Genomic DNA, 25,127 nt, shown 5'->3' with positions numbered 1-25,127 from the left:
CATATTTAATGACTTGTATTTTTGTTATATGAAAGTACTGAGGTGGTGAGATAGGATAATAAAACTATAATCGTAATCATATTTCTTTTTCATTCTAAACTAACAGTACCTTATTTCTTTTAGTTTTCTTATTTTATAACTACCATATATTTCTTCTGTGAGGAAGGAGATAGTTTAATTTGCATCATGAGGAAATTTTCATGTAAAGCCAGACAGATATACTAGAAATTATGCCTACCAGAGACACTTCTAGCCTTGTGTCATGAAGAGAGCCATGTAAAGCGCCATGGTCGCCTTTGATTGGAGATGGCTTGTGACTCTGTGAGGAAACAGAAAGTTGTTTCTTGAATAAACCACATGATTCTCAAAGTTGTCATAACAGGGACAGAAAGATGCTAGACTACCTCCCATGGTGAATGGACCATAGGCATAGGGTGCCTAATTCATCCTGTTAAAGTGCAGAGAAGTCACAAAAAGCTACCTGGATACATAGAAACACTATCCTACAGCTAGTGGCAAAAGTTCAGAAAAAGCCCAGGCTGATAACTGTCAGCATGAAAAGGGACCCTGGGTGGGTTCAGCATGGAAATCTCTGTATATCAGTAGAACATGGTTATGCAAAGCTACATCAATGAGATGTGGATTGGAGGGAGATTGGTGTAGGGAAGATCATTGTTCACAGGAGATCTGGTACAACGTCTGAAAGTCGCTGGTCACACCAGTCCCAACAGGTGAAGTGGAATAAAAGAGCAACAACTGAGACTGGAATGTTAGGCAGGTGAAAGGAATCAGCCAATGCCTCATTACCCATTCCTAAAGTGTGAAACTGACGCAGAAATAAAGCAAAGGATAAAGACCCGTTTACACCTTATGTAGAAGGAAGTGGATAGAGTCTAGGGTAAGGCAGACCTTGTAGATACTGAAAAAATGATCCATGATAAACACTTCCTAGAATGCAGGATGGCTAGATCTTTTCAATATTTCTCCATGGGAATTATTTCAGTTGAGCGGATTAAGAGTCTTATCTAGAGGAAAGCAATACAACCTGGAAGCAGAACCCAGGTGACCCTGGATTCTCTGCAGAAACCTGCACATTTTAGAGGTGACTATGAATTAAGTTGTGCAGTGGCTGAAGAGATGGCTCAACAGTTGAGAATCACTTTTGCTCTTTCAGCAGACATGTACCCAATTTGTACAGCTGCCTAGAATTCTAACTCCAGGGCATCCTCTTCTGACCTCCATGGGTATCTGCACATGTGCACATACACACTCAGAAACACACATACATATAAACTCATACTAAAATAAACCTTAAAATTTGTTTAGTAGCCAATTACTGAATTTTATGGTGCATTTATTCTTGCCACAGTCACACAACATAATCTGAAGTCTAGCAACCTCTGTATTAGACATGCAAATTAAATATTGAGCTTCTTTGGTCATATTTTGTGAGGAAATAAGAATGAATGACAATTTGCAACTCCATTTATGATTTCAAGTCAGAAGCTGTATGATCAAAGAACTTACATCATGTTCCACTTATCATGGTTTTGAAAGATCTGAAAACTAATTAATCTTTGAAGTAATGTCTTCACAGAATCTGTTTTCTTTTCCCCTTATGATACCAATATTTCTGGTTTCTAGTCCATTTTTTTTCTAGCCTAGAAGAGCTATCTGTTGCTAGATGATAGACCACTGTACATGCTGGTCTGCTGTTATATGGTTCTGTCCTAGACATTAGTTTATATGAATATTCTATATAAATAATGATGTTTATTAAAGTCCACAAAATGTTTACTTCAAACCAGACACTGTTACAACCCCCCCACCCCCACAGTAGTACAAGGTCAAATACATATTTTACAATTGAGGACACTAAAACTCCAAAAGTTAAAGTACCTTAATGAAAGGTGTCATAGCTGTTAGAGTTTTGGGGCTAGTCTAGAAATAACAGACAATTCATCTCTTTTTGTGTACATGGAGGGTATTGCTGAAGATGGAACAAGGACCGTGCATATTATAAACATGTGCTTTAACTACTGAACAATGCCAGCCACATGATCCATCTCCTGGTGGTTATATCATATAATACAACTTAAGGCTCCTGATAATAGGAATCTGTTTGATTCAAAACTTTAGGGTTTATAAATAATGTTGTAGTATAGCCTGAAAATAAGACATTTCTCAAGAATTAGTGTGTCTGTGAGAGAGGTTTTCAGATGTTGAACTTTGAAGTCAAAGAGTGTATTGATTTTAATTTTGATACACAGTGCCAACTTGACCTCAGCATAATATTTGTCAAAAATGTTTCATCTTAGGGCTTCCTTCTAATTGCTGGTGACATACTGATTCCCTCTCCAAAAGTGTATCTTTTGGCCCTGTCAGTACCTCAGTGCCTGAGTAGAGAGTAGAACCACTGTTAGATACTCTTTAAGAATGGGCCTGGCAACCTCTGTCCCCAGGCAACTCAATCAGAAAAACACAGGAGACCTAGCACATGAGAAGCATGCTTTAGGCCCTGAATTAGATGTTTAATCCTTCAGCCATCCTTGAGGAGTATGGTTCCTATATCACACATAATGGAAGACAAACAAATAGGCAAGATTTCAACAAATTACAGAATATTCAATAGAGCAGTACACTGGTGCTCACTAAAAAATTACAGACATTTTTCTTCCACAGAAGCAATCGTGTGGTGGATTTCCAGCAGGTACTAGTTGGGAGTCTTTAACACATTCAGTTCCTAAACTATTTACACAGCATTTAGGTTAGAGTTTACAGACTGAGGGCTGAGCCCTAGTTGACTGCTCCATAATTGGAATGATGGTTGTAAGGATGGATTGTAACCTATGCCTCTAATCCATGTGTTTTAAATCCAGAGTCCTATGAACCCCTCCCTCATTGTGTCACACTTACTTTCAAGAGCATCTCACAGAACTAAAAAAAAAAAACCACTTCATTATATTTATTTAAAAATATTACAGATGATAGCCGGGCGGTGGTGGCACACGCCTTTAATCCCAGCACTCAGGAGGCAGAGGCAGGCGGATCTCTGTGCGTTGGAGGCCAGCCTGGGCTACCAAGTGAGTTCCAGGAAAAGGCGCAAAGCTACACAGAGAAACCCTGTCTCGAAAAACAAAAAATGAAAAATATTACAGATGATACAGATAAATAACCAGTTGGAAAAGCCTGAAGAAAGGCATATGGGCAGGGTCATGGGGCTTCTGTGCCTTCCTTTTGCCAGGAAAGCTTACACTCCCAAGTCTATCCACTGTTCACTGCTTCAGAAACTCTGTAATCCTGTTTCTTTGTTTATTTGTATTATAAATGCTTCATTGCTCGGGCATGATTAATTGCAACTCTACTCATTGGTGAACAACTAAAATTTCAGTTTCCCTCCCACAGATGCTGAGAGTTCCTCATTCTCAATTCTCCAAAGCCTTGAATTATCTTGTAATCAGCCCCTACTTTAAATCTACAAAGAAGTTTCCATTAATACATCATTCTTGTTCATTCTAGATATTTAAAGGACTTTGGTATCACAGCAGTAATAGATGCACCTAAATTTGAATTTTGAGAAGATTAATTATAACATAACCTACCAGAACTATATTTAGTACCAAGTAGATTTGTCTTATAGCTTTAGGGTTTAGTTCAGCTCTTCTCAAATTGTGGTTCAAGACTCCTTTGGGGGTCAAATGACCTTTTCACAGGGTCGCCTAAGACCATAGGAAAGTACAGATATTTACATTACAGTTCATAACAGTAGCAAAATTAGTTATGAGGTAGCAATGAAAAATGATTTCACGGTTGGCAGTCACCACAACACTAGGAACTGTATTAAAAAAAGGTTCACGGCATTAGGGTGGTTGAGAACCACTGGTTTAGTTCATCATGGTGGGGGAGGCATGGCAGCAGGAACACAGAGGTCCTGTCACATCTCCAATCAGGAAACAAGAGAGAACGATGCTGCAATAGCGTTTCTTTCTGTAATCCAGTCTAACGTCATGGTCCATGGGGTGGTATCACCACAGTAGGTTTGGGCCTTTCCACCTCAGTTAAAACTTTGGAAAAACCTTAACAAGCAGGCCCAGAAGTTTGTCTCCTAGGTGACTCTAAATTCCATCAGCTTAACAAATTACTCATCACAAGTCTATCCCTCATCAACTTAATACTCAAACGTAACAATTTTTTTGTGTGTGTAGTGCTGGGGATTAAACATAGGATGCTGTTCATGCTAAATAAGTGCTCTACTCAGCTTCTTCCGAGCATCAAAAATCATTCCACCATAGCCCTCAGTGGCTCTTGAACATCTCATAATGTAATGTGCATTCAGTTTATTTATGAGTTTCCAAAATCTTAGCAGCTCTAACATTATTCAAAAGCCCAAACTTCAAAGTCTCTTAAGAAGTTGATGAGCAACTCAATTTTTAGTTGCAACTCAAGGTAATTCTGAGCCCTGCACACACACACACACACACACACACACACACACACACACACACACACACAGAGAGAGAGAGAGAGAGAGAGAGAGAGAGAGAGAGAGAGAGAGAGAGAGAGAGAGAGAGAGAGTATACAATAACAAAATAAACATTCCCATTCCAGAATAAAGAGATAAAGGTAGAGCAAAGAATGAGTGGCCAAAGCAAGACTATAATCCACCCATCATGTCAAACACAAAATTCGACAACTTTATCCTGTGGTCATGATGGAATCATCTGGGCCCTGGCAGCTGTGGATAGTGCTGTCCCTCTCGTTTTTCAGCCTTAGCACACATCACTCTCTTTTAGTAAGTTCCACACCATGCATACAATTTTCTTCACCAAATCTCAGTTGGTTCTAGCACCGTTAACATCCTGGGAACTATAATGTAATTTAGGTTTCACCGTCACAGCTTCACACAATGACTTCTCAAAACCCTTTTACTGGGCATCTGACTCTACTACATATTATTGGGCTTTAGCAGCTTTCTGAAAACTTCGTGCAAGCCTAAATTATTAACTCTCATATTTTAAGTATCTGTCAATCCAGGACCATGTGGATGTTGCTGCCAAGGTCCACTGCCATCTTGACCTGTAGTTTGGCCCTTCTGCCACAACTATTGTGTCCTCCGTGTGTCTGGATGGCCAAATATGTGAATAAGCAACGTCAGGGTGATGGTTTCTAGTAAGAAATAATTTTGGTAGTATTTTCAGTCCAGGCTCTCTTATTATGAGTTAATTTTCATTTTTAGAAGTTGCAGACCGTGATGGTTGACGTCTTATCCTCATGCCACTTTTTCTGTTGTTTTTATGAACAACGTTGTTTATCTCTTTAATGACATTAATCTCTTCAACAATTATAGTTGCTTTTATCTCAACTGCCATGTCTGCAACTTTAACCTCACTCAAATCTCATTATACTCTGAACATGTTCACACTGCTTTGATCTACTTGCTGCTTTCTCATGGGTAAACAAGATACAAACAATACACAGTATCCATAGCACAGCCTTAATGCTATCTTCTGCCAAACAAACTACTCTATTTTTAAAATTGAAAATAGATTTTTTTCCACACAATCTACTCTGACCAAGGTTTTCCCCTCTCTCATCTCCTTCCAGATCCTCCACACCTTTCTGCCCATTCAACTCCATACCTTTTTTTCTATCTGTAGAAAATAAGCAAGAAAAAAAAAACTAGAATAAAATAAAACAAAAAAACAGAAGAAGAAAAAGCAGGAGAAGCATACACACACACATACGCACAGAAAGAGGCTAGTCATTGCTTTTAAAACTCAGCTCTTCTAGACTTCTCACGACATGAGGATTAGGTTTCAGATTCTTTGCCGAATTATAAGATGAATATCTTCTAACCCAGTCCTGTTCCTCTCTAACAGCTCATGATCTTGCCCTCTACTCTGCACATTTCTTTCAGCATTCTTCTCCTGCAAAACTCCCACAGCAGCACAGTAAGTTCTTACCGCATTCTAGACCATCGGTACCCTGCAGCTCCAAAGTTTTCCACACCTTTTTCAAAAACCAGTTCCAAAGGACTATTAACCACATGGTTGGTTTCATCACAGTAAGAGACCTATTCCTTGATACTAATTTTCTGTATTAGTTACTTTTCATGTTCCTGTGATAAAATACCTACCAGAGTGACTTTAGAAAAGGTTTATTTTGGGTCATGTTTTGGAGTACAGTTTGTCTTGGTGGAGAAGCCAGAAGAGGCTGGTCATACTAAAAGCGCAATCAGAAAACAGAGACTGATAAGTGCCCATGCACCATTCATTTTCTCCTTTTAATTCAGTCTGGGATCTCAGCCCATGGGATGAACCACTCACATTTAGAGTGGGTCTCTCCATAGGAGTTAATTCTTTCTGAAAACATCCTCAGAGTAAACTCAGGGATTTGCCTCTTAAGTGATTTCAAACCTCACAAAATTGACAACTGAGATAAACTAACACCTATATTTAACCAAATCATCCTATTGCACTGTGTCATTTCACATCCTGAAGATATTTTCGTCTTTCCATCTCAATGTTGATTTTCACTTTTCTCTTAAAGGTGTGGGACTTTAATGGATATTGTCACCACACCCTAAATGCTGGGCAAGATGGAGTTGTGGATATTTCACAGATCCTGGTTCTTAAGAAGAGTATCCTGGTTGTAGGCTGGGAGAGGTATGATATGCTTATGTAAATTGTCAGAAGGGAAAATGAGGATGCTTTTATTTGAATCAAAGTATAAAAGGAGAACAAAGAATTCTCATTTGGTTATGAGTCATTAACTTGTTGGTAGCCTAGGTAAGTGAGTTGGAATTGACTAGATACTCTGTGAATAAAATACAGTAAAATTACCCAGCTTGGCTGGCTAGGGCAAACATTTTGGGGTTTTCTCCTAGGTTGGAAATTTGAGTCTTTTTTAAAAAAATTCCCGATAAATATGTACTACCAGGTGGGGGTGTGGGGGTGTGGGGGGTGGGTGGCCCACACCTTTAATCCCAGCACTCGGGAGGCAGAGTCAGGTGTATCTCTGTGAGTTCAAGGCCAGCCTGGTCTACAAAGCGAGTTCCAGGAAAGGTGCAAAGCTACACAGAAAAACTCTGTCTCGAAAAACCAAAAACAACAACAACAACAAAAAAAAAAACCAAAAAACAAAAAAAAATGTACTACCATTTCTTAAATTTCCAAGTCTCTATTGTAAATCCAATAAACTCTTAGTATTGTAAATTGCTTCCCCCCAATTGCACAGGAAAACTTTCACTTTTCTTTTGATACATTTTCATACTTTGCATCTCCAAGTGTATCCACATCTCTTCCACAAACCAGTTCCAAAGGCTTATGAACCACAGGTTATGTTCATCACAGTAAGAGCCCTATTCCTTGCCATAGGAGAGAAATGGCTCCCTGACACCTGAGCCAGACCCTTCTCCAGTCAATGTGGAAATGCCCCTCACATAGCATACTCTCTCTGCCATAGGTGCACTTCTCTCACGCCATTATTAGGAAAATCATTTTGTTTTCTTTTACTTTTCTTGAGAGAACTAAGGGATCATAGATAGGGTGTTTCTATGTCATTGTATAAACATCAGGAAAATTAAGTGTGTTCTGTTTTGAGAATTTATTACTTAGAATTTTGATAATTTATGAAATATCACCATATTAAGTAACTTTCCTGACATTGTTTGTTTATATAATCATAACGTTTATGGTCTGAAGCTAGGGTTCAGACATTTTTAAATCAGCTATGTATGCTGGGTGATTTTTTTCAATCTTCGAAAAGACATTTTTTTTTCCAATCCTGAAATGATTATATGTGGACTAACTGTTTTCAAGGGCAGTTTGATGATAAAGAAAATGTAGTTCAGATCATTCCACTTGATATTAAAGACCAATTCAATCATCCTTAGCTGGAAGGACAAGGCTTCTTCACATCCCTGGGAGCAATCATTATCCATTATCAAGTTACAACTCTTCAGCAGGCTAGGGCTAAGAGGTCTACGGCTAAGCCATGGTTATGAATAAATTTAAGTCTCTAATTCCATGGGACGGTGAGAGTATCTTATCTAGCTGATCCAGCTTATATTCTGAACAGGCAAAAAAAAATGAATGAAAACAAAATTCACATACAGCATTTCTGTATATTTTTTTAAGATAGCCATAGTTAAAAATTAGCATCAAAGATAGTATTTCTGATTGTGAATAAGACAAAATTTAAAGTGTTTGATATATCAAGTTATTGAAAAGTGGCCTAAAGAAACATTTTTTATGTGATACACATTGGTGGACTGTTAGTTACTTCCTGCAAACTAAGGCAAGATTTAGGAAGACTAAAATGAAAGAAAATTAGTGCTCTTCCGTCTTCATCTCTATTTTTCTCCATCTTTCTCACACTTGTCAGTCTTGGGTCCTTTATCTGGAGATTGCATTAATGAATTATCAGCTATGTTATGCAACATTTATGGATATGGATTTCAAAAATATGTTTCCTTAGAGACAATACTTTAGGATGGATTTTTCTTGAACAAGATAGAGTCATTTCTACCATGCAGCTTTTAGCTCATAAAGCCAAAGGGCAATTGTTTGGTTCTAGCTGAGGATATATGGCCTTGAAACCAGCTCAGTATGATTCAGTGATTAACAAAGAAAAAGTAAAGATTGACAATCATCTTATCAGGCTTTCTGTAAAAATCCAGAGAGAGAGCCTCTTGGGTTAAAGTAAAACTTTAACTTCAGGCTCTATCTCAGGATAGAGATTGGTCTGATAATTATCCTCAGGATTGTGTAGAAATTGCTTTTATTGGATTGAGGCACCTAAATATACTAACTGGTTTATTTTGTTCCTGGTGCTGTGAAGCAGTGGGAACATTACATACATTATCTAATTTAATCCTTACCTTCATCTTAGTAGGCAGGCAGTATCTTCTGGAAACCTCTAACCTCTGACTTAAGCTGTTACTTCTAAGCTCACTCATCTACTTTTCTACCAGATATCTCTCACTGAAATCCAAGATTGAGCATGTTCTAAACTGAACGCATTGTTTAGTCTCTTCTCTGACATCATTTTCCTCTTGGATTTTGGGGTTCACTTCATGGCCCCAGGCATAGACCTCCACCATTTTTATTGATTTTTTTTCTCCAACATACAACCTAATTGTCCTAAGGTTTATTCATTTTATATCCTGAGTGTTTGGAAACCTGCATCTGTGAGTACTACATCTGTATTCTTTAGAGCATCATGTCTGCTTGGGTGAATGCTATAGCACTTTAATTTGCCCTTTCCTCCCCATTTCCCAATCTATGAGGAATGGAACAGAGCTGGTAAATACCTTCAGTGCCAAAGTGCAAGTCTATCTGACCCTTAAAATGGCTGAAAACTGGCTCATCCTAAACTTTAATTTTGTTCTTGGCAAAGTCCAAACTAAAAACAAAAAACAAAAAAACAAAAAAAAAAAGTTGCGTTTGAGGTGGAAAAGGTGAGAGGTAGAGTGTGTGGATTCTTGGGATATTTTAAGGATCACTGCCATTTCAAATCAAAGTTTTCAGGTTAGATTTTAAGGAAAAAGTGCCAAGTAATTAGTTTTTCAGTGTTTTGACACACAAGATCAAATGTCAAAAGGGCTACTTTTTGTAGAATATTATGAAAAGCATTTCATGCCTTGAGTGGTGCACCCTGAATATATCTATATCAATTTAATATGGGAATCTTGGTAAAAAAAAGACATTTGACATTGACAGTTTTGGCTTACATAACAGATATAGGATTGACCTATGTTTCTCACTCCCATTCTACACTTACCCTCCCCTTAACCTGCTACTAGACAGAGAAACTTAGAAATATATATACATATGACATTGTGATAGTAAACTGAATTTCAGATCTTTGAGTTTTTTTATTTATAGTATCTTCCTAAGCCTCAATTAATGATATTCATATTAGAATTATTATTTTTAAAATAGAGGAATAATTCTTAAACTGTGTTTGATAGATACTTGTACATTGCCTGTTGTGTATGAAATATTATTCTAGCATTGATAGTACAGGTGGAAACCTTTTTGTTTCATAAGTTTTTCTTTCATTCTTTTTACGGAAGAAGAGACAGAAAAACAAAAAGGAGACAAGCAAAAAAATATAGAACACAATGATGAATGTTACCAAGGAAAATGAAGAACAAGAAGGGATGGTGGACTCCAGGGAGAATCCTGGGGTGGAATGGTCACAGAAAGCTCTCTTTAAGCAGATGGTTTCCCTCATTCAGTTCAAGAAATGAGGATCCCTTGTTTCTTTGTACTTATAATCTAACTGAGGATCTTTGAGATACAATCTTAATCTAATTAGTGAAAGTGAATTATTCAAGAGGTCAGAAGGGAATTATTTCTTCACATGCAAGTTCCTATAGGACCTTCATGGAATATGAGTGGCTTGAGAAGATGGTGCATAGGATACAGAAACATGAGGCTCCCCTAGAAGGACAGAAGATACCTCAAAGGATAACGAAACATCGGGTGTAGCACAAATCTTAAAAGGTCTTTGCTGTGGGACGGTCTGTATGTCAAATTGCTCTGATTGATCAATAAATAAAACACTGGTTGGCCAGTGGCCAGGCAGGAAGTAGGTGGGACAAGGAGAGAGGAGAATTCTGGGAAGTGGAAGGCTGACGCAGAAAGACACTGCAGCCACTGCCATGACCAGCAGCATGTGAAGATGCCGGTAAGCCACCAGCCACGTGGCAAGGTATAGATTTATGGAAATGGATTAATTTAAGCTATAAGAACAGTTAGCAAGAAGCCTGCCATGGCCATACAGTTTGTAAGCAATATAAGTCTCTGTGTTTACTTGGTTGGGTCTGAGCGGCTGTGGGACTGGCGGGTGACAAAGATTTGTCCTGACTGTGGGTAAGACAGGAAAACTCTAGCTACAGGTCTTATTAAATAAGAAACATGGGAGCCCGATATTGGGGTGAATGCTGAAAGATGAGAGAAACCAAACAAGCCACAGCTGACCTCACCTTGCCATCTTCTCAGCCAATCCTGTTTCCATGAATCCTCAGACTGAAAGGCTCTGAGTCCTCTCCTCACCTGAATGGATCTCAGCTGAACTGCTGATAAAAGCCCAAAAGCTTAAAAAGCTTCTAGTTCCTGGTCCTCATGCCTTGTTTTGTTTACCTTTCTGCTTCCTGCCATCACTTCCTGGGATTAAAGGCATGTATCTTTCCCAAGTAAGATATGCGATCTCAAGTGCTGGGATTACAGGTGTGTGTCACTATGCCTGATTATTTCTAGTGTGGTCTTGAACTCACAGAGATACTGATGGATCTCTGCCTCCAGAATGCTAGGATTAAAGGCATGTGCTACCACTGCCTAACCTCTATGTTTAATATAGTGGGTGTTTTGTTCTCTGACCCCCAGATAAGTTTATTGGGGTGCACAATATACCAACCACAATCTGGAAATAGAACAATAAGATTTCGGTTTGGGCAAGATAATGTTCTTCAGTAACTTAACTCTGGATATGATTGACATTTTTAAACCTCCCTGTAAAACAATAGATTTGAAACCTTGTAATCTATTTGTACAATTCAGATGAGCATAGTACTTTATTTATTATATAATCTCTATTTTAATAAAATCTTATTTCTTCAATGTTGTGCAAAGAATATTACTTCATAGCTTTTTATGACCTTGCTCCAAAGCTCATTGAAAATGTGTGCGCGTGCGCATGCGCGCACACACACACACACATACACACACACACACACACACACACACACACACACACACACACATTGCTAAGAGGCAATGACAGAAGAATAGGGAGAAACAATTCTCAAGAAGGAGATTAAGTCTATATATTATTGGATCTGGAAAATCAGGCTTTCACATTTGAATTTTTTAATGTGAGAAATGGAAGCCCAGGAAGTATTTTTTTGTTTGTTTTGTTTTGTTTCGAGACAGGGTTTCTCTGTGTAGCTTTAGAGCCTGTCCTGGATATCACACTGTAGACCAGGCTGGCCTTGAACTTATGGAGATCTACCTACTTCTGCCTTCCAAGTGCTGGGATTAAAGGCGCGCACCACCACCACTCGGCTAGTGTTTTTAAGCAAGGCTTCAGCCTCATCTCTCGTTGTCTTCTCTCCTTTCCCTAGCATGCTTCTTTTTCCCATGTCCATGTCCATATATATATTTTAGGGTCTACATAGTAAATATAAATCCTCAACTGGACCTCCATGATCTGTGCTCTGGACTCCCATGGCAGTTAATCAATGCTGCTTGGGCACTTAGCACATTTCATTTAATGTTTTAGTCATTTGGGGCTGATTCTAAATGTTTAAGACATTCTTGCTTGAAGAATGAGGTGATATTAAACCCTCAAGAATGTAAATGTGAGTCTAATGTCAGGATGAGGATTTCATCTGGGGAGAGTAGATTTAGCAGCAGTGAGACTGGGTTGGGAACCTCTTACAGTTGTTGACCAGGGGTGGAGAGCTCTGTGCTAGGAAGCGCTAAGTGGTCATTTAAAGTGGAAATGGAAAGAATGACTATGTCACATTTGCATGATGTAAAATGTAAGTATTTGTGACCAGAGGGAAAATGGTACATGCGACGCTATAAAAATGGCCTGTAAACTAAATTCTAGAATTCAGGACAGTGTATGGAAAAATGCTGGCAACTTTTGATTTTTTGTGTGTTAAGATATGTTAGCAATGGAAGGACAATATGTATAGAACCTCTGACTGGCAAACTGAAACCATCCAATCCTGGTAAGCATTGTGGATGAAGATCAATAGAGAGCCATTTGTATGAACCAACATTAGAATCCATGCTGATACATGGAATCTCTGAATGAAGAGAGAGAGAGAGAAGGGAAACTGATAATATAGAACGTTAAGATCAAAAGGGTGAGAGAAAGAAGGGTCAAGAAAACGGAGACTCAGGAATGAATAATAAAGAGGGCAAGCAGAAAAGCAAGAACTGTGTACTGTGTTCTGTTTCTGGAGCATGATCCATGATAGTCATTCCTTTTGTTTTGAATAAATAGCAAGTAATATATAGATGATTGATAAACAAGCAGGTTACAAAATGTTGTGGAATCCGGTGTTCAAAACATCAAGGGGAAATGGAATGGGAAGTGTGAGGCAGTCAGTTTGAGTTCCTAATTGAATATTTTCTCCATGGATAAGCTTCTCATGGTTGGACTTCCAGATTCTTTTCCCAACTGTAGGAACTTGGATATCATGATTAAAAAAAAAGAGTGACATCTGCTGGAAATGGTTTACTGTCTACCTGTTTTCCCTCTTGGGCTAGTTTCCTGTCCTCCACTCCTCCATGTCACAGAATACGTGGGTGTGCAGCCCATCTGAGACAGGGGGTCTAGGAGGCCACTTTGAGACAAACTGGGAGAGGGTGGAGCCTGCCTCCACGGCCAGGCTCATAGCAAATGAACACTGGAAGCAAGAATTTCAAGGAGGAAAAGCAGCTTCTGGTTCACAAGTGAAGATGAACATTGGTTTGACAATTAAGTGGGGGAGGAAGAAAGATGTCAGGGAGGGGAGGAAGAATGAGAGACTCAAGCTATGGTAATGAATGGTCATTTGAAGAGAGGGTAGCCATGAAAAGAACGGGAGGCTTAATAGTGGTTGTCAGCAAGAGCTCAAGACACTGAATGGGAACAGGGCAGTGCCGATTTTCCCATAAACTGTCATCTACATTTTCTCATTCCCTCCTGGGCACCAGACTGTCTATCTTCACCATACTCTACACTTAGATTGGCCAGCAGTACCTCAAGGTTGACCTCTCCAAAACTGTTATTTCTATGTTTTCCATACCTCATACTTCTTGTGGATGGCAATTTTCAAACACTTTTCTCAAATGGCAACTTTTAAAGATAAAGTGAATTCTATGGCTACTGTAATTCTGGAAAATATCATAGGGATGATTATATGTAAACACCCTAAGAAGCAGCTTTGATTAAAGAAACCATATTGATTTAATTTAAACTACCAGACAATATTTGTTCATAGACCTAGTCTAGTGTTTTGTTATTATTGCCATAAAACTCTTAGTAGTTTCATATGAGGAAATTTTATTTCAGAGTCTTGGAAACATAATTAATCTGATAAATGGATGTATCCTTGGTTTTAACAGTTATGGGAGCATAATTAACCTTCCCACATTAAGCATTTATAATTTACCAGAGATTTCATGTAAGAATTTTAAAGAAACTGCAGTGGGCAGCTTACTTTATTATGGATGACAAGTGGTGATAACATTTTGGATGGTATAGTCTTTCAGACTTTTCAAATTGCACCATTCAAGTGGATAATGGCTACTCAATATCAGTACCGATTTTCAATTCACAGCTAAATTCTATATCATTTTACAGAGCAGTTACTGTGTTTCGACCCCAGAACTTCAATCAGTTTTCCATCCAGTCTGAAGAGTGGAAAGGGGGAATCCATCATCAAGATGACATCTTGTGTGCTGCATTTTTACCCCCGCAAACTCTTGCTACAGGTAAATTGAGTCTTCTCTGGACAATGGATTAGAGATAGTTTGTTAGCTTTGGGTAAATTTAACAAAAAAGACTTTTCTCAACTGAAAAGTGAATAGATTTCCCAATGAAGCCATCTTATAGCTCCTCTAAGTCCTTATTTCTATGGTAGTTAGGACCGCCAGCTTCCATGGCTATATCTTTGATTTCACACACTGGCTATGCTAATTAACTATGGATGATATTGTGACTTATTTAAACTTCAAGTCATAGTTCTGTCTGGGTACATTCTTGTTTTAAAGTATAGAGAGCCAGTATAATGTTTTAACATAGTGGTTGACATACAATAAACTCATTAGCGAACACTAACTTTGATTGTATTGTTCATTTTTCAAAGCAGTAAGGTAAGAATCATGCCTTGGTGGCACTCAAATCCTTCTTAATTAGAATATCTTAACTCTCCTTTATATCTATCTTAGATAACATCATAGGTATTTCATGGAACAAATTAACTCTTTAGCATAATCTAACTCCTAATTCATTCTAATGCCCTCAGTTATACAGGGAAAATGTTAATCTAAGCACTTGACTAATAATGCATTTTGGAGTCATAGTAGATAGTAGTAGACTTTCTGTGGGGAGCTGGAATCCACCCCCTTATCTAACAGTTTCTGAGCTAAGTAGAGTGCTCTGTCCAGAACAGTACAAAACTTAATATGTTTTTTTCTCCTCTTTCCAAATCTTAGGAAGTCACCATCTATATGTCTCACCCAAACTCAGCTGTGCTCTGTGCTCCCCACGTGCCATTGTCCCTCTGCTCAGTAATAGACTGTCCTCAGTGACCACCGAGTGTGCCATTTGGACACTGATATGTGACTTGTCCACAGCACAGGCTTGGTCATCATTTTTTTCTTTTTGAGTTTTTCTCTTGTTCTTATGAAAACAAAACAAAGGAGGAACAAATGACTTCCTGTAGGGAGAATTGTAGAGCTGGAGAAAACATTTCACAAAGAAATTAGATGAAAGAAATGCAAAGAACTCTCTCTGTTACACAAATAGTGTAGGAACAGAACTCTAAGAATTTACACTTTGTCAATATCTGCCTAGTGCTTAACACCACTGGACATACTTTTCATTTTTAAAATTACTACATAAGTACATAAGTACAATGGTTAACCCAATCTTATAGATGAAAACATTTTGGCATCAAGATGAGTTAATATCATATGTAATGATACATAACTAATAATTGGCAGAACCTGGACTCAGACTCTAACTGTTTAACTTCAGATCTTTTATTCAGAGTGATTTATTAGAGTAAAATAATATAGCTAATTGGCTCATATCCACCAACTACATGGGTTACTTTATAAATATTAATATTCTACAGTTAATAATATATCAGGTGTCATTATTACTCATGTCTACAAAAATGAAGAATACCTACTATCTACAAGATTTTATATAATACACATTGATAATGGCTTCCTTTTGTTTCTGTCTCCAAAAATAGAGAATGCTTATGTTAGACCCCAAAATCTAGGGTCTCAAGTGGGCACCCCAAGAACCCAGACTCCAGTTCAGTTGATGCAACAGCATGAGGATTTTATTAAGCTTCTATATAGAAGGGCAAACTCTGCTCCTAAGAGCAAGAGCCTCATCTTACTGCAGCCCCATAAGGGCTTATAAAGGAAAAACCCACAAAACCCATAAGATTACAATTCCCATACAATTTCGTTTCACAAGATCATGGTCTGATCACAGAGTGGGTACAGTCACATCCGCATGTACATTCTTCCTGAAACCTCAAGGGGGGTGTATCAGGGCGGGAGCGGAGTTTACACAAAGGTCACAGTGGTCCTTCCTGGAACACCTGCAACTATCCCAGTCACAGTTGAGCACATCTCTTAACAGAAATCTTTTTACGTTGTTACATTGTTACAGGGGTGGTTGAGTAATGGCTGAGTCAGGTTGCCCTTGGAACTAGTTTTCTTTTTAGTTCCTGGGGCTTGGGGGGGGGTGTAAGCCTGAAGGGTTAGGGTCTTTCACTTACTATTTGCAAGATTTTATATGATCCACAATGATAATGGCTTCCTTTTGTCTCTGCTTGCATGTTTCTATACAATCACCTGATAATTTATGTTCTTTGCCCTGACTCCTGCAGGTAGCTATGATGGAGAAATTGTTCTGTGGAATAGCAGCACCGAAAATGCTCACCATGTCCTTCACCCTGATTACCAGAGGCAGTTAACATCCAAATTAGGTGAGTGCAAATTTGAAACTGAAACCTTGTGGTGTGTTGTAGTACAGTAGGCCTGGCTGTTTATGTATGCCCCTTATGCTGGGTACACCTGATTTATAGATGACTGGCTGTAAGCTCCAAGGATTAGTGATAATGTAAGAAGACTCTTAAGACTGCCTTGGCTTTACAAATTATCTAGCACTCCACTTTTCTCTTTATGCTAAATCAGCATTTTTGTATTATTGACAGTAGGGAGCAGGACTCTCATTTTTATTTAGTTTCATTTTAGCCAATAAAACTTGCGGAATTGCCTTTGAGTGATCTTGGGTATCCTTTGGTAGGAAAATGGGAACTCTGCTTACTTGACTGGCTGTTCAGCCTCAGTCTGGAGCTTGTATTAAATATTATGCCACCTGGATATCATAAATTATTCCTCACTTTAGAAACTCGTCAGGAGCATTAGACAGGAGTATAATATATTTTATATCAGTTAGCAGAGCACATGAATATTTTTACTTCAGTAAAGTGTCTCCACAATTGCCTTTCATGTTTTATCTTAGTTTCTTTAGAAACTAAAGGTTTTTCTTTAGATTGGTTTCTTTAGATAATAGTTATTTCATTCCCTATGGTCGAGTTAGTTACTATTGTCTCAATTGGGTAAGCTCATAGAGAACACATTTTGAAGTACTGGCTACTAGATGCAGTGTGTGTGTGTGTGTGTGTGTATGAAAAGCTGAAGAGTGATTTATTGGGAGTAAGAAAACCAATTTAACAATTTAAGATTTTGAGGGATTATTTGGTTACTGACACAAAGCTTTGACCTGCCTTATGTACAAAGAACTAACTTCATTAATCTCAACATTCCAAGGAGATGGTGTAGTTCTGCCTCTTTCTCTCCATTTGCCTTCAAGAAAGTACTGTCTATATTTAGAGCATCGTAACTGTGGCTACCACTAAACACATAGAGAAATAAGACAGAGAAAGAAACAATACTTGTATTGGTTATTTTCCTATTGCTGCACTAAAACAACAGGTTAAAGGCAATTTATAGAAGAGAGAGATTATTTACATTTATGACTCTAGAGGATTTAAGTAAATAAGGGCAAAGTGGAGGCAGGGTGACAGAACACTAGGCCAAGGGTTTACATCTTCAACTGCAAACATGAAACAGAAAATTAAATGGGAATGCATGTAGCTCTTCAAAGTCAAAGCTTGCCTCCAGTGACATAGTCCTCCAGCAAAGCCAAGCTATTCCCAGACAGCACTACCAACTGGGAACTAGTATTTAAACATTTGAGCCTGTGGGTGACATTCTCATTCAAATCACAATACCCAACTTGTGAAAGACATTGAGAGCATTGTTACATTCCTCCTTCTCCTTCTTGGATGTGTCTGTGCATGTGTGTCTGTGTTGATTTAAGTACCTGTGTGTGCACAGGCAAATGGAGACTGGAGGACAAAATCACCCACCATTCCTCAGGAGCTCTCCACCTCAGTTGCTATGTTGTTCTGTTTTTTTCAGACAAGGGTTCTCACTGGTCTAGAACTTTTGAAGTAGACTGAGCTACTGTGGCTATTCAACCCCAGGGATCCACCTGTCTGCATCTCCCCATCAGCACTGGGATCCAAGTGCATGTTACAATACCCTTCACTTTAAAGTGGGTTCTGCAGATGGAACTCAGGCACTCCTGCCTGTGTGGCAAGCACTTTACCAACTGACTTATCACCCCACCCAGAACATTACTATATTTTTCACTTTGAAAACTTGAAGGTATCTCTCATAGGGATTTTTGCAAAACTATTTGAAAACTATCAATTAATTCTGTTATAAACATTTTCAGTTTTCATAATATGGCCTGAAGATGATAGAATTATATAATTAGACTACCATCAGGAATGTCCTTTCCAGAGTAATTCACTAACAAATGGAACCATTAAAGAAGATTACTTAAGTATGCATATATTTATTCATTTGATTTCATGTTCATTAAATTCTTGCAAGATAAGCATTAACTAGAATTTCATGCTGTTAGTGACACATTTATATTGAGACCTCTGGAATGTTAACAATGACTAAGATATACAGTTCTAATTAATTCATCACAAGGGAAAACACAGGAAGTGTGCCTGGCATATGCAGAGCAAAAATGAAATCAAGCAATCTTTTCAGTTGAGGTAGCAGACGAGAATAGTAGGTGGCTTGATATGTGATATGAGTCAGTAGGGAGCTGACTCAATATGTGTTGTGAGACTTGATGACATCATCTCACCCAAGGCCAGGATGGAGATGGTCTGTTGTTGTTCAAGCATGCTGGTTTGAACAGAAGATGTTTCTCTTCCCCAAGAATCCTGTTCTTTCCTTCATCACAGACCCAGAAGCCCAAAAGCTTAATACCAAGAGGAGCTGCTCAGCTCAGTGCTTGGCACAGCAGGCCACCCTTGCTACCCAAAATTTTGAGAGTGACACAGAAGGTAATAATGCTGTTATGAAGCTTTGCTTCCTTGAAGCAAGAAAGAACAATACAGTAACAGGTAAAATATATGTTTGTATTTGCCTTTTTCTATTTAAGAAAGGAAGCAATAAAGGAAGTTCAATCTATTTTATTTGACTTTGTGTAGCTATCAAGCTTGCCCTGGTTCATGAAAAACCAGGGGCACTTGGACAGGAAGCTTATTCTGGGGAAGGTGGTGAATGGATCTGCCTAATAATTTACCCATTGTCTAGTTTGAGATGAAAGCAAGAAAAATTCCAACAATTATTTCATATGGCAAACAATTGATACCAGTGTTTCAGTCATGACATGTAGGTGTATTAGAAGGGCAGAGGGCATGGTTAGATACATGTTACAAATATGTGAGTCAATGTGTAGGTCCACATGTATCAAAGCTAATCATATCTGTTACTGCATTGAAGAGGTACTATACTGAGGAGGTTAGAGATTGGACTCAACTGGGAGGTTTGAATGGACTGCCTATACCAACCTGGTTCACGTCCTGAATATTCTTTGGGGATGTTTGGCCCTTCTTTGCTACTTGATTTTTATTCACTATAATAGGTCAGAGTCCCATTTGAATTTTTGTGAAGAGAAATACTAGCATTGGTGATACCCTGTGACTATTTGTGGTGAGCTGCTAGTGTAAAAAAAAAATTACAATGTACCTACTTTTGTAACATGAACTGAATGCAGCTTACATCTTGTTCTACAAAATCTAACATAGAGAAGATTCATTGAATTGTCACCTAAATTATATTTTGAGAATTATTTTTGTGTCTGTGTAACATTAGGGATCTAGATAGATATGAGCATTTTATATGTTTGGAAAAAGAAATGAACACATATGAGCCATAGTTTGTATAATCACTTTTCCACATTGAATTTTCAACTGGAAAACCTGTGAGATATTTATATAAAATTCACCATCAATAAAGTTATACCTCTACTTGTTTCAAAAACCTAATTGAACATTTAAGATGAATTTGAAACTGATTACAAAACTGTCATTGTTCAAAACATAGTTATCCTCACATTATGAATATGAAACATTATCCTAAAATTACTCCATTTCTGATAACTAATTCTTCTCAATGTTAGGTTTCTAAATTGTTCCTACTGAAACAGATATACCATAACTTCCACCTTAACTCTATTGTTAATGGCCAGTACACTTATGTAAAAATGGAAAGCCATCTACAGATTTATCGAATAATAAATTTACCACAGAGGAATACTTTCACAAAACATTTTGTGTAAATGGAAAGTATAAATGGTTAGTTCCAGATCTATTAACAACAACAAAAGAGTTCCACAAGAGCTTATAATAAAATTCCTGATGAAAAATTTAAAAATGAGCTCATATATAGAATCCATGATTTGCTGCTCAGTAGAGAATCAATCTTTACTGACATGAGTGCATACATGCATGTATAAGGGTTGTTGCCTCTTGTGTACGTGTCCAATGGCTTATTATGGAGAATAAGTTTTATATTTTTTCAGAATAGTACCATAATGTTTAAATTAGTATTTTGTAAATTTATAAAAGAAATAAATTAATTTTATTAAAGTCTAATGCAAATAATATCAATGTAATGAATGAGTAAAAGAAAACCAAACAGTGGAATATTTTATATAATCTGTGTCATTAATACTCCACACTAATTCTTAATATTACAGCAAGTGCCTCATAGAATAATTGCCATTTTATAATTTGGAGGGTCAGAATGGTGCCCAGGATAGATCACAGTGATGCTGACTCTCCACTCTCATATGCTCCCAACAGGGTGATTCAGTAGGAGAAGCTGCTTTGGGATTTCTGGGTTTATTTTTCTAATTTGGTTTCCCATGTGTAACAGGAGGTGCCAACCTGGTGTCATGTGGAGCATCTGGTTATGTCAGGTTCTGGGACACATTCAAGAAAGAACTTCTGGCTGAATTTTTGGCTCATGCTGGAGTTGGATCCATTATTATGTCTACTGATAAACAAAATCAATACCTTGCCACTGGAGATCCTGATGGATGGTTGAAAATCTGGAACATAGAGGTAAACGGAAAATATTCTCACAGCATCATCATTACTTTTCAGCACAACATCTAATAAAAAATGTATTGGCTATGAATCACACCTTGTCTGTTTCCTAGATAAAGGAGGAAATGCTCTGTCCTGACTATTTTAAAGAAACCATTTGCCTGGCAGTGATGGTGCATGTCTTTAATCTCAGCACTCAGGAGGCAGAGGCAGACAGATCTCTATGAGTTTGAAGCCAGCCTGGTCTACAGATAGAGTTCCAGGACAGCCCGGACTACATGGAGAAACCCTATCTTAAACAAACAAACAAACAAACAAGAAATGATTTGCATAGTTTGAGCAGAGACAGTTTTAAAATAATCCACATACACATGTATACACACACACACACACACACACACACACACACCAAAAAAATAAATAAATAAATAAAAGCAAAACAAAACAGAATTTTCTCAGTGTCGAATCTTAATATGCAGCCACATCAGCTGTCCAGTGTAGAAGTACAGTCTCATCAGTACTTCACTGTAGCACTGTTGAGACATGAACAGCTGGATACACCTTCTATAAAACAAATTCCAATGCCATCTAGTGTGCTGCTCCTTCATCTACTGTTACCAACATCCTAAGGTAATTGACATAATAACTAATTACCTGCTTCATTAAAAAAAATAAGATGATGCAATATTAGGTGTCTCCATGTGGCCAAGCTCCCCTCTATCAGATACCGACTTACGTTTTATTTATTTTTTTAGTCTCTGACCCCCTCTCTCTTTCCTGTTCTCTTTTCTCAAGTTCATCATTTCAGTGTCAAGATTTTATCAACATTAATATCTTTGTTTCTAACCTTTATCATCATGAGCTCTCTCCTGAAGGTGACCCATAGGTTATCATTTCTAAATGCACCCTCCCATTTCCACATCAGGCTTCTTAAAAATTGACATTAAATAACAATTCATTTAATATTTGAATTTTTTAAAATTTGGATTTTTTTTTCATTCAGGACTATTGTACTAATTCCACTGAGATCAAAATCACCCAGTCTCCACCTTTGCTCAGATCATTTCAGCCTCATGAGGATCGGATAAGTTCCTTGCAGATGTGTGAGCCAGGCGGTCATTTGATTATCATTTCCTCCTCTGTAGACTGCAGTATCTGTGTGACTGGACTTTGCAATGCTCCTTCCTTAATCTTTGGTCAGGTATGCACATTCCTTCTTTGTTATTCTAGAATTGACTTGACAGTTAGTGTGAATATGCTAACTCCATGGAAGTCTCCTCCGCTGTCTGCAGTTTACTAGTTATGAATGGCCTGATGGGCCATGATGCAGCTGTAACTCTGTTCTCACTTTCCCTGACTACCAGTAACTGCAGCCAGCTCCATGAAGGCACGGGGGGTGGGGGTGGGGGTGGGGGGGGGAGGCGGGGAGCCCGTGGAGGGCAGGAGGCACATGTTTTTACAGCTGGCCTGTTATGTGCCACGAGAAAGGAGAGAGGGAGAGAGACATAATATGGGTCCTAAAGACTTGAATAATTCACCACATAAGCGGGTCGCTGATCAATCAGGGCTGCAGACAAGAACTCAGGAGCCTTGTTTCTCCAAACAGTCCCAAGCAGGGGCGGAAGTGGGGTTTGTTTATTTATTTATTTATTTATTTATTTATTTATTTATTTATTTATTTATTTAGAGACAGAGTTTCTCTGTGTAGCTTTTGGAGCCTATCCTGGAACTCACTCTGTAGCCCAGGCTGGCCTCAGACTCATAGAGATTCACCTGCCTTTGCCTTCTAAGTGCTGGGATTAAAGGCGTGCACCACCACCACCCAGCTCAGAAGTGGGGTTTATAAGCACAAAATCGTAAACATTTTTTGCCAAGTTACAGTCACAAATTTTACCAACTAGAAGTCAGAATAGGGATTTTCCTCGTGTTTTCCATCATTGTTAACTGACATACAGTGCAAGCATCTCAGTCCAACCAATCAGATTCATTAGTTCTTTCTGTCGTTAGGAAGAGCCACAATGTTTCTAAAGAATGAAATATAAAAATAATGACTATTTCTGTGGTTTCGGGAGGAGGTTGGTGAGCCATCGGAAAGTTCTCAGCTCCCCTATGGCTTTGGAACCTGAACTTTATTTCACCCTACAGCTAAAATGGAGTCTGAAGTCAAAATGGCAGCACTTAGGCTGAGATTGCTTGCTCCCTTCAATGTGACATGGGAAGCTGGTTGGTCTTGATGGCTCAACATATTTATTATAGGATTTTTTAGAAAAAAATTTCTGAGTTTCATCCCTAGAGCTCCAACAGATCATCAGCTGAGCCTCCCCTGCTCACATCTCCTGTGGATCCTCCATCCCCCTTTTACCCCATTATCCCCACTAGTGTCTGTGTCTTGGCCCCCAACTCCAGCAGTCATCTCCTGCTCAGCTACAGGCCATACCAACCCGAAAAACAGATAGGCTGCCCACAGACCTTCTCTGCTCTCTATACTAAATAAATCAGGGTTGTCCCTAGAACTGCAACAGATCACATCTCCTGTGGATCCCACAGACCATACATCCTCTCCTAGCCTTCATGCCCCTACTCATGACTCTATACCAGCCTCGAACACCTACAGGTATTACCTGTGAACTCACCAGCTGAGCAGGCCAGGAAATCAGGCAACACACAGGCATCATACTCTCCAAAAATCCAGAGAGGAAACAGAAACCAAAGAACAAAGCATCCACCAAAGAGAAGCCCAGAAATCAATACCTGGACATATAATCATCCCAAACCCATATGATTAGATGCCAGTATAAAAACACAATCAATAACAGTCAGGACAATATGTTTGTCCTTGAGCCCAGCTATTTTACCACACCAAGCCCTGAGTGTTCCAACATAGCTGAAGCACAAGGAAAAAAAAACCCTTAAAACCAACTAAATGAAGATGATAGATCTCCTGGGGCCTATGCTGGGACACTTTGCTCAGCCTGGGTGAAGGGAAGAGGGGACTGGACCTGCCTCCACTGAATCTACCAGGCTGAGCTGAATCCCCAGGGGAGTCCTTGCCCTGGAGGAGATGGAAATGGGGGGTGTATTGGGGGGAGGGAGGGTAGGAGGAGGGAGGACAGGGGAATCTATGGCTGATATGTAAAATTAAATTAATTATAAAATTTAAAAAATGTTAATTCAGAAAAAAAGAGAAAATGAATAAATCCCTTAAAGAAACCCAAGAAAATATAAAAAAAAATTGAAGGAAACTAATCTGTTAGAGATCAGAAAATGAAAATAGAGGCAATAAGAAAGCACAAACAGGAAATTATGGAAATGAAATATTTATGATTTTGAATAGGAATTACGGAGGCAAGCTACCCCAACAGAATTCAAGAGATGGGAGAGAGAATCTCAGACATTGAAGATACTGTGATAGTTTGTAGGAGGGTGGGTTGGGAGGGGGAGACTGGAGGGGCAGGAGGAGGGAAGAGAGGGATCTTTGATTGGTATGTAAAATGAAAAATTTTTTTTCTTAAAAAAAAAAAAGAATCCCAAAACAATGCCCAACAGAGTAAAATCTCATGGAAAATCAATCTGGCTTAAAAGAAAACATCTGACCTTGTCAGCATTAAAAAAAAAAAAAAAGAAAGAAAGAAATAAAGGAAAAAGAAAATGGCCCCCAAAGACACAATGGGAGTGGCATTATTGAAGGTGGGGGCTTGTTGGAGGAAGTGAGTCACTGGGGTGGCCTCTGAGGTTTCCAAAGCTCAAGCCAAGTCCAGTGACACTCTCTTTCTGCTGCCTGCCCATCTAGATGTAGAACTTAGCTACCACTCCAGCACCACGTCTGCCTGCATGCTGCCATGCTTCCCTTCATGAAAATAATGGACTAAACCTCTGAACTGTAAGC

General features: G+C 38.6%; 1 protein-coding gene across 2 annotated transcripts in view; it reads left to right on the top strand.

Annotated features, from left to right (window-relative positions):
• Positions 1–25,127, top strand: part of Wdr49 (WD repeat domain 49) — a 152,221-nt gene that overhangs the window by 87,650 nt on the left and 39,444 nt on the right. For both annotated transcript variants that reach the window (XM_015990193.3, XM_076574269.1), the window contains exons 9-14: positions 6,550–6,665; positions 14,368–14,498; positions 16,640–16,738; positions 19,088–19,249; positions 21,069–21,256; positions 22,245–22,442. In XM_015990193.3, coding sequence (XP_015845679.2) covers positions 6,550–6,665; positions 14,368–14,498; positions 16,640–16,738; positions 19,088–19,249; positions 21,069–21,256; positions 22,245–22,442 — 894 coding nt within the window. The remainder of the gene's footprint in view (positions 1–6,549; positions 6,666–14,367; positions 14,499–16,639; positions 16,739–19,087; positions 19,250–21,068; positions 21,257–22,244; positions 22,443–25,127) is intronic.

The sequence above is a fragment of the Peromyscus maniculatus genome, chromosome 6, assembly GCF_049852395.1.
Source record: "Peromyscus maniculatus bairdii isolate BWxNUB_F1_BW_parent chromosome 6, HU_Pman_BW_mat_3.1, whole genome shotgun sequence".
NCBI classification, from domain to species: Eukaryota; Metazoa; Chordata; class Mammalia; order Rodentia; family Cricetidae; genus Peromyscus; species Peromyscus maniculatus.
This window is presented reverse-complemented; position numbering and strand designations above follow the sequence as displayed.